Below are 10,408 nucleotides of genomic sequence, written 5' to 3' on the forward strand. Positions count from 1 at the left end.
GATTTTCTTATGTTTACATCAAGACCCTCTGCGATGCAATGGTTATTGATTTTCTTATGTTTAAATTGAGACCCGCTACAAAGCAATGGTCATGGTTTTTCTCATCATTGAGGCCTTATGCGAGACAATGGTCATCGATCTCTTTAAATCAAGGCCCTCTGCGAAGCAATGGTCATTGATTTCTTATGTCACATCGAGTCCCTTTACGAGGCAATGGTCATCGATCTCTTTACATCAACACCCTCTGCAAGGCAATGGTTAGTGATTTCTTATGTCACATTAAGGCCCTCTACGAGGCAACGATCATCAATCTCTTTACATCAAGACCCTCTGCAAGGCAATGTTCATTGATTTCTTTGTCACATTGTGGCCCTCTACGAAGCAATGGTCATTGATTTATTTTCCTTTCGATATAGACCCTCTCCTCGGGATTGGTCTAATCTGTTTTTTCAAAATGTAAGAGAAAGAAAATAATAAAACAAAGTCATTTTTCGGATCAGGACCCTCTGCATGGTAATGGTCATCGAATCCTTTGGATATAGCCTTTCCTCGGGAGTGGTCTAATATCTTTTTCAAAAAGTCAATTTATAAACATAATGTGGATTTTCAAATCGAGGCCCTCTACATGGTAATGGTCACTGAATCCTATGAATAGACCCTCTCCACGGGATTGGTCTAATTTTTTTTTCCAAAAAGTAAAAAAAATGGTGTGTCAGATGGAAACCCTCTACTTGGTAATTGTAACATCCCGACCGGATATTACGGGTTTAAAAATATAATATAAAATAAGAAAATAAAATGACATTTATTACGGGAATTTCAAAGAATTTATTTCATAATAAAGATAACTCTAAGTTCAAATCTTCTCAAAGTTCAATAAAATACCAAAACAGTCTCATAATAGATTATATCTTTATTCCAAAACCAAAAATGATAAAACTCTATAAAACTGTTCCCATGAGTTTTCCCCGCTCCGCTGCTAAGCCTCACCAGATCCACCAGCAACATCATCTGCTCCCGTGTACCGCGTACACGATTATCGCCAAACACAAGCAGATAGGGTGAGCTAACAAAATAAACATAGATAACTATATATACCCATATACAACATATCAATATAAACAACACAATCATTCCAAAGGATTTCCCTTCCTTTGATTCATACCACCTGGCCACAACCAGGTTATTCGTGTTCTACATCTTCTAATGATTACTTCTAGGTGACTTGCTGCCATACCTATCGGCCACAACCGATAGAGCACGTGCGGGAAACCATGTTACGGATCATACACCGTAACGCCAGGTGGAGTTCCCAAATACGAACATAGTTCGCAACGTCCCAAGACTACCAAACTTGTCAGTCAACTACTGAGGAGGGCAATCTATCTAGACCCATCCGTACTGGCCACAACCAGGACACTCACACCGGCAACACTCGCCAACCCGAGTCACAACTCAAGAGTTCCTCGTGTTCATCCGCCATCCCGAGCCACAACTCAAGAGATGTTATTCTGAGCCACAACTCAAGGAATACCACGTGCTTTAACCCCTATCCTGAGCCACAACTCAAGGGATACGTTTCGAGCCACAACTCAGGAACACTAGCAATCCCACATTTGAAGCATCACCATAAGCCTTGTAGATCACGCCCACAATCCCACCTTTGAAGCATCACCATAAGCCTTGTAGATCATGCCCACAGAATCAAGAACACCAATACTGCTGCAGGAAAATCACCTGGCAGGGGACACGTACCGCTAGGCGCTACCGCTTCCAGATTGCCTGGCGGGGGACACGTACCGCCATTCGCTACACCAATACCTGCACATTACTGGTTTTAGTTCAGGTTCAAGCACACTTCACACAGGTTGCTCTCAGTTGCTCTCATTCTAGAGTACCTCTAATGAAAAGCATTGCCATCTATAATGTTCTAGGCCTTATAGCATCTCACATGTGCATTCATCCCCTAGTCGTATAGACCATCCCAAGCATGCTCAAACAAAATATAAGCAACGACACTCTAACAATTTTAAGCACATGATCTTATGCACCGATGTAATTTAATATTGACACCCATGCCTTCACCAAACCAATTCTCCACATGTGACTAACCCAAAGGAATATTCAAATTGATAGAGACTTACCACATAACCCAATTATGCTTCATTAGAAGTTACTTGAACTAATTAAGGGCTTATTCATGTTTACAAACTCCAAAATCAGCAATATTAAGTAATGTATATCTCTAACTACTGATCTCCAAAGCCAATCTCCACCGTTCAAAGTGAAGAACCACATGTTATGAACCACCTGTCAAAATTTCACCTAAATCGAACGGTTAACGAACCAGGAAATGCAGTTTTATGAAAACTGCGCGAACCAAAAAAATTGGTGGCGCCTTGCGCCCAAAATCAGACGACTGGCGTCCGGCGGGACTAAACTACCGCCCGACGGTTACTATTGCGTGAAAAGTATGAAAAACAACATTTTTCGTGAATCAACACACCACGCACCTCTGGTGTGGCGCCTGGCGGCCAATTCGGTGCCGCTAGGCGGTTCCTGCAGTTCCAGGAACCCAGCAACCCTTCCCTTGCGCTTACGAACCTCAACCAACCCAACCATCTGATTTCCTTCAGGACTCAATACTCACCACTCAAAGGTTTAGGATCACAATTCATCCAATAAGTTTGTAGTTTATTACGCAATTTGTTATACAATTTCCGAAAACCCCAATTCTTCCACCCTAACATTCATTCATAGCCAATCTCATTTGATTCCTTCGCACTACCATGACTTTTCACAATTAATCCCTTCCTTTTGGTCCAAATGTTGTTAAAATTCCTTTTCCACCGAACCAAAGCAACCCAGAACATGCAGAACCCGAAAATCGAATCAAAATGAAAAGCATCGCCTGGCTGGTGTTCTTCATCGCCAGGCAGTTCATGATCAACCCAGAAAACTGGGTGGCGGGGCTTGCGTCGCCTAGCGGCACTAAGCTCACTGCCAGGCGGTTCCTATTAGGAACCCATAAAAATAGGCAAAATGCATGTGTCGCGTGGCGGCAGTTCATCACCCGCCAAGCAGTTTCTGTAAAAATTCCCAGAAACGCGAAATTCAACAAAAATAGACATTGATCATGCAATAACATACGATACAACATACATTTAATTATTAACCAATTAAAACGACGTTAATCAGCTCCCCTAACCTGGTTTCCTTTGCTTAAAACTTGAGCAGCCATTGATTCTCTCTTACTTCCAATAGCCTTCCTTAGTTCTCCTCAACTTAGCTTCAATGCCTCACTCAAACACTCACCTTACTCTGAGTTTCGTATTCCTCTACCCATCCAACAAAACCAGCCACAAAACCTCTCTCTTTTTCCCTTAATTGGCCAATAATTGGTGTCTTAATGTGGGATTAATGATGCAAAACGAAAATTACAATTAAACTAAGGTTAATTCCATTCAATTTGTTGTCTTATGATGGTTTTCCAGCCCTCCCTTGGCTGCTAGAGTTTCCTTGCCCTTTCACCTTCATGCCAAAGAACATTTTGGCAAAAAAATAAAGTTTAATTTAGGTTCACCAAGATTTGAACCCCTCACCATGCCAAAGCCAAATCAATGTTCAACCATTTAACCAATTCATGTTTCATGATGATTATATTATCACTCAACATGCTCTAGCATATTATTAAAAACAATAATAATTAAATAACACACAAATGGCATACATAGGACTTGAACCCAAGTCCTTTCACACATTTAAGTACTCTCAACCACTTGAACTAGTACTTTTCCACGTCATAGCAATTCCCATTAAATCTCTCAAAGGCTTCTACTACCCACATTTATTAAATAATTATTTAATTAATTATTTAAATTTCTTGGGTCTTACAGTAATGGTCTCCTAGTTTTTTTCTTTAACATACAAACCATCTCCTTTGGAATGGTAAAGTTTGTCTTCAAAGTTGTCTTCTTTTGAAACCCGAACGAAATTAGTGTTTTTATCTTTACTTATCTTTTATTACAATAATATGAAAAAGTCAATTTTTCATATTATCTAGTAAAATCTAAGTAAAGAGGGGCAGCTATCAACGCCCAATTTCGTCCGGCTGAATAAATTTATTTTTAATAGAGAAATTAGTGATATGATTCTAATCATTAGAAACAATATCTCTTCAAATGATAAGAATCAATATTACTAATTGGGATTGATTTTGTGCTCTGATTTGTTAATGGTTAGAATCAATATTACCGATCTTGATTGATTTTGTGCTCTGATTTGCTGCGATTTCATCCCTCTAATGTGCTGCCATCACGACTAATTCCTTCCTTATATTATTCATTACAATTAAGGCTCAGATTACATTGATATTGCAAGGTGTGAGTATAAATACATACTCTGTCAAGACCGAAAAAAAATTCTAGATACTTATCTAATTCATTCCCATTACCAATCCCACACACACCTCCTTCTTTTTTCTCTCTTTCAAAAAAAAAACATATCGAAGGAGGTAGAAAAAAAAGAGAAGAAAACATTCTCTACACTCACTCTTTCTCTCATTACCACCAACATAGACACCTCTCATTTTTATCGCAATTGGAAAAACAAACACAAAAATATTAGAAAAGGAAGCAAGAAAAAAGAAAAGAGAAAAGGTGAGGAGATATTGAAAATTCTTGAAGGTACGTCAGTCTTAGTCCTTTCATCTTTTGATTTAGTTTTTCCAGTTTTTAAATTTTTTTAATCATAAAAAAATATTTTTCCTCTTTCTTTAGTGTCTACCCGGCCACTCGTGTCGCATGACATCCAATTTAACTTTTGTTTTTTTCTAAAAAATGTATATAGATGATCTACAAATAAATAAAAAATAGCTTTCTTTGGTTACTTTTTGACATCTATATGGTTGCTCGCGTCGCATCGCAATGACACCCAAATCCACTTTCAAATAAATAAATAAATTATAAATTATAAAAGATTAAAAAAATTAAAGATTAAAAAAAATTATTGTCAGTGTTTATTCGGCCACTTGCGTCGTGTGATACCAATTTTTACATAATTCCAAATAGTAAAAATTTAATTAAAAAAGTTTTCAAAATTAAAAAAAAATCAAATCATTCTCCAAATAGTTTTCTCAAATAGGTTTATCATAAAGAACTATGTAACCATGATTCTCCATTCAAATGGAGATACGTAGGAGCGAAGATTAATCCTCGTCGAGCCCCCAAAACAAAAAAAAAATAGTTTTTTTTTTCTTTCGTAAATCCTTTAATTGTTGCTTTTGGGAAAAATCAAATATTTTGAAGATGTCCTGAAACACAAGCCGTCCAAGTTCAGTGGCAAAGCTACTCCTGATGAGGCTGATGCTTGGCTCAGGGAGTGCGAGAAGATATTTAGAGTACTAGCGTGCACTAAGGCACAACAGTTCACGTTCGCCACTTTCCTATTGGTTGGCGATGCGGAGTATTGGTGGACGGGTATACAGCAGCAGATGCAGACTCGATAGGAGGAGGTCAACTGGGCGAACTTCAGGACCATATTCCTGGAGAAGTACTTTCTAACGTAGATCGATTTGAGTACTTAGCGAGATTCTACTCGTAGGCGATCACGAAGGAGTGGCGTTGTCGCAAATTTGAGGGAGGTTTGAGACACGAGCTGCGTAGATTCCTTGTGCCACTACGGATCAGAAAGTTTCCAGTTCTGGTGGAGCAGGCCAGGATCGTAGAGGAGTTAGAGACTGGACCCAGTAGAGTCGCGAGGACACAGAAGAATACCTCTGAGACTAGGCCGCAAAAGGCACCATACAGTAGACCAATGTCATCAACTTCAGGTCTGATATGCTATAACTACGGTGGGGCACATCTTTGCAGGAACTGTACTAAAGATGCTGGTAGTTCAGGAGGTAGTGTTGATCATGTGAAGTGCTACAAATGCGAGCAAATAGGGCATTACGCGAGGCAATGTCCCAATAAGAAGGCAATTGGAGAAACACCACAACAGTAGAAACAACAGAAGGTGTTAATCGATCGACTTAGAGCTGCTGGGAGGGTTTTCACATTGACCAGTACTGAGGCCACTCAGTCAAGTAACCCCATACTTGACAAATGCTTGTTGTTTAACCACAGTGTTTTGGTGTTGTTTGACTTAGGAGCTACTCACTCATTCATCTCCCAAGAATGTGTGAGTAGACTTGGACTAGTAGTCTGCGATTTGGGATGCGAACTAGCGATCTCAACACCTACATCACGATAAGTCTTGACCAACTTAGTTTGTGCCGGATGTTCGATAGAAGTGGCAGGACACAGGTTCAAAGTGAACCTTATTTGCTTGTCGTTGGAGGCCCTGGATGTGATACTAGGAATGGACTGGTTGTCAAACAATCACGTCATAATTGATTGTAGACGGCGCAACGTAATATTTCCAGAAGCTGACGGGTTGAAACTAATCTCTACTCGCGAAGCTATACAAGAGGAGGCAGATGGAGCTTCGTGCTTTATGGTAATGGTTCAGTCAGAGAAGAAGAGTACAAATGCTTTTATCTGAAGCATACTGGTAGTGGACGAATATGCAGATGTATTTCCAGATGAAGTTCTAGGATTGCCGCCAAGCAGAGAAATAGACTTTACCAATGATCTTATTCTGGGAAAAGGGCTTGTGTCGATGGCACTGTACAAAATAGCACCAACAGAATTGGCTGAGCTGAAGAAGTAGATTGAAGACCTGCTAGAGAAGGAGTTTATTCGACCTAGTGCGTCGCCCTGGGGAGCTCCAGTTTTACTAGTCAAGAAGAAGGATATGAGCTCTAGACTCTGTGTGGATTATCGTCAACTAAATAAGTTAACAATTAAGAATAAATATCCACTACCCAGAATCGATGACTTATTAGATCAGCTAAGAGGAGCAGGGGTATTTTCTAAAATTGATCTGTGGTCTGGGTATCATCAGATCCTGGTTAAACCGGAGGACGTTCAGAAAACTACTTTCAGGTCTCGATACGGACACTATGAATACGTGGTGATGCCGTTTGGAGTGACCAATGCTTCGACGATATTCATGGTGTAAGACCCGAGAAAAATTAAATAGTAATTAAATAATTATTTAATAAATGTGGGTAAAGAGATCCTTTAAGGTAACAAATGCGGGGTATTATGATGTGGAAAAGCACTAGCTCAAGTGGTTGAGAGTACTTTGATTGTGTGAGAGGATTTGGGTTCGAGTCCTATGTATGCAATTTTTGTGTGTTATTAAATTGGTATTATTTTTATGTATATTAAACATGTTGTGGAGTTTTATAATAATTGAATTATATTGATTAGTATGAAATATGATTTGGTTGAATGGTTAGGCATTGAGTTGGTATGTGCATGAGTGTGGGTTCAAACCTTGGAGGACCCAAATGAAACTCTATTTTTGGCTATTTTTAGTCCTGTCTTGAATTTGAAGGGTTAAAGGAACCCTAGTAAACTTAGCAGTCAAGGATGGCTGAAAAGACAAGAGAAAACCAATAATTGAATGGTCATTACCCTACCTCTTAATGCAATTTTCGTTTTAGGGTCTTAAACCACCATTAAAAAACCACTAAAAATCTAATTATGAGAGAAGAGAAAGGTTTCTGCAAAGAGTATTGTGAGGTAGAGAGAGTGCGAAATTCAGTGAGGAATTGAGAGTGTGAGTGGATCCGTGGGGGATGAATTGAGAGAAGCCAAGGGAGGTCATTTTGAGTCCAAGGAAAGAAGTAGAAGAATACTCGGGGAAAGCTTTAATCTAGGTTAGGGGAGCTTTTACTTGTGTTTTGACAATAATCGCAAGTGCTTCATATGTGACAAACCGGGCCACTTTGCCAATAACTGCCCGGAGAAGAAGAGTATTGGGGTAAAAAAGCCAACAGCATCCCCAGCTGAGAGAGCTAGAGCAACGGGAAGGGTATTCGCTATGACCTTCATAGAGGCTACCCAGTCAGGTAACCTTATTCTTGAGCCTTGTTTGTTAATTGGTCAGTCAGTTTTAGTGTTGTTCGACTCTGGAGCAACATATTCCTTCATTTCTAATGCTTGTGTGGAGAGACTAAACTTGGAGAAACGTGATTTGGGATGTGAGTTGCTGGTGTCGACTCCTTCCTCAAGTCAGGTAGCAACCAGTTCAGTCTGCGTGGGGTGTGTGATGGAAGTGGTAGGTCGCAGATTCAAGGTGAACTTGGTGTGCTTGCCTCAGGAGGGACTAGATATAATATTGGGAATGGACTGGTTGTCTAATAATCACGTCATAATTGATTGTGAATGACGCAGTTTGGTATTCCCAAAGCATGAAGGGTTGGAATCTCAACTCGAGAAGTTGTGAGAGCGTTGCAAGAAGGGGCCACTTGTTTTATGGTGATGGCTAAACTAGAAAAGAAAAGCGCAGTGGAGATTATTCAGAATATCCCGATTGTCAATGAGTACGTCGATGTATTTTCGGATGAAGTACCAGGACTACCACCAAGTCGAGACATAGATTTCTCCATCGACTTAGTTCCTGGTGCAGGTCCGGTATCCATGACACCGTACAAAATGGCACCTGCAGAATTAACAGAACTCAAGAAGCAAATAGAAGATCTGCTTGAGAAGAAATTTATTCGGCCTAGTGCGTCATCGTGGGGAGCTCCGGTGTTATCAGTGAAGAAGAAGGATGGGAGATCAAGACTTTGCATTGATTACAGGCAGCTGAACAAATTAACAATCAAGAATAAGTATCCATTACCGAGGATTGACGATCTGCTAGATCTGTTGAAGGGGGCAGGAATATTCTCCAAGATAGACCTACAATCTAGATATCATCATATCTTGGTGAAGCCGGAAGATGTTTAGAAGACGGCTTTCAGGTTGAGGTATGGCCATTACGAATATGTAGTGATGCCATTTGGAGTAACAAATGCACCAGCAATATTCAAGGATTACATGAATAGAATCTTTTGACCTTGGTTAGATAAGTTTGTCGTCGTCTTCATAGATGACATACTTATTTATTCAAAGACGAGAGAAGAGCACGCTGATCATCTGAGGGTTATACTAAAGATACTCAAAGATCATCAGTTGTACAGGAAGTTGTCCAAGTGCGAGTTTTGGATGGACGAAGTACAATTTCTTAGGCATGTCATCTCAGCCAAAGGCATTGCAGTGGATCCGGCTAAGATCGAGATGGTCCTTAAGTGGGAGAGGCCTAAGACGGTGACTGAGGTGAGGAATTTCCTGGGTCTGGTAGGATATTACAGGAGATTTGTGGAAGGGTTCTCAAAGAAAGTGAATCCATTGACTCAACTTACAAGAAAAGATCAGCCATTCTATTGGACTGAAAAGTGTGAGGAGTGTTTTGAGGACATGAAGAAGTGTTTGACTACCACCCCAGTGTTGGTGATTCTTGATCCGGGGAAAATGTTTGAGGTGTATTGTGATGTGTCTTATAAGGGGTTGGGGTGTGTGTTGATGCAAGATAAGAGATCGGTAGCATATGCTTCTCGTCAGTTGAAAGTACATGAGAAAAATTACCCGACTCACGAATTGCAGTTAGAAGCTATTGTATTTGCTCTTAAGTCCTAGAGACACTACTTGTACGGGTCTCAGTTTCAAGTTTTCAGCGATCACAAAAGCCTGAAATACTTGTTCGACCAAAAGGAGTTAAATATGAGACAGCGCAAGTGGATGGAGTACCTGAAAGACTACGACTTTGAATTGCTTTATCACCCAGGCAAGGCAAATATCGTAGCTGATGCATTGAGACATAAAAAGATGCATGTCTCCTGGATGATGGTAAAGGAGTTGGAGTTGATTGAAAAACTCCGAGACATGAACTTGGGAATGCAGTTTGGACAAGGGGTCATATAATGCAGTATGTTGAAAGTTACTAATGACTTCTTGAATGAGATACGTGTGGCTCAGGGGCATGATATGGAGTTACAACAATTTATAGGATGGCTGGGTACATATAAGGGGAAGGATTACCAGATGGGAGAAAACGATATTCTACGCTTCAAGGGTAGGGTGTGTGTGCCTAGAGGACCCTTATTCAGGAGGCAAATTCTAAAGGAAGGTCACCAAAGTAGTCTTAGCATACACCCTGGTATGACTAAGATGTACAAAGATTTGAAGAAGTCCTTTTGGTGGAACGGGATGAAATCAGACGTGGTCGACTTTGTTGCTCAATGTTTGGTATGTCAAAAGGCCAAAATTGAACATCAAAGGCCGAGAGGTACCCTGCAACCATTGGAAATACCTCAGTGGAAGTGGGACAGTATCTCCATTGATTTTGTGACACACTTGCCGAAATTGACAAGAGGGCATGACTCAGTCTGGGTGATTGTAGACAGATTGACTAAGTGTGCGCACTTCTTACCTATAAATCAGAAATGGACGATGGATAAACGAGCAGAAACTTA

General features: G+C 40.2%; 1 protein-coding gene across 1 annotated transcript; it reads left to right on the forward strand.

Moving 5' to 3' along the window:
* Positions 1–7,932: 7,932 nt before the first annotated feature.
* Positions 7,933–8,280, forward strand: LOC114165251. Its single transcript, XM_028049909.1, has one exon. The coding sequence runs from the start codon at positions 7,933–7,935 to the stop codon at positions 8,278–8,280; it is 348 nt and encodes a 115-aa protein (XP_027905710.1).
* Positions 8,281–10,408: the final 2,128 nt, after the last annotated feature.

Source organism: Vigna unguiculata, chromosome 10, assembly GCF_004118075.2.
Source record: "Vigna unguiculata cultivar IT97K-499-35 chromosome 10, ASM411807v1, whole genome shotgun sequence".
NCBI lineage: Eukaryota > Viridiplantae > Streptophyta > Magnoliopsida > Fabales > Fabaceae > Vigna > Vigna unguiculata.

Coding starts and splice junctions, on each gene's coding strand:
- LOC114165251 (XM_028049909.1), top strand. CDS start 7,933: ATGACCTTCATAGAGGCTACCCAGTCAGGTAACCTTATTCTTGAGCCT.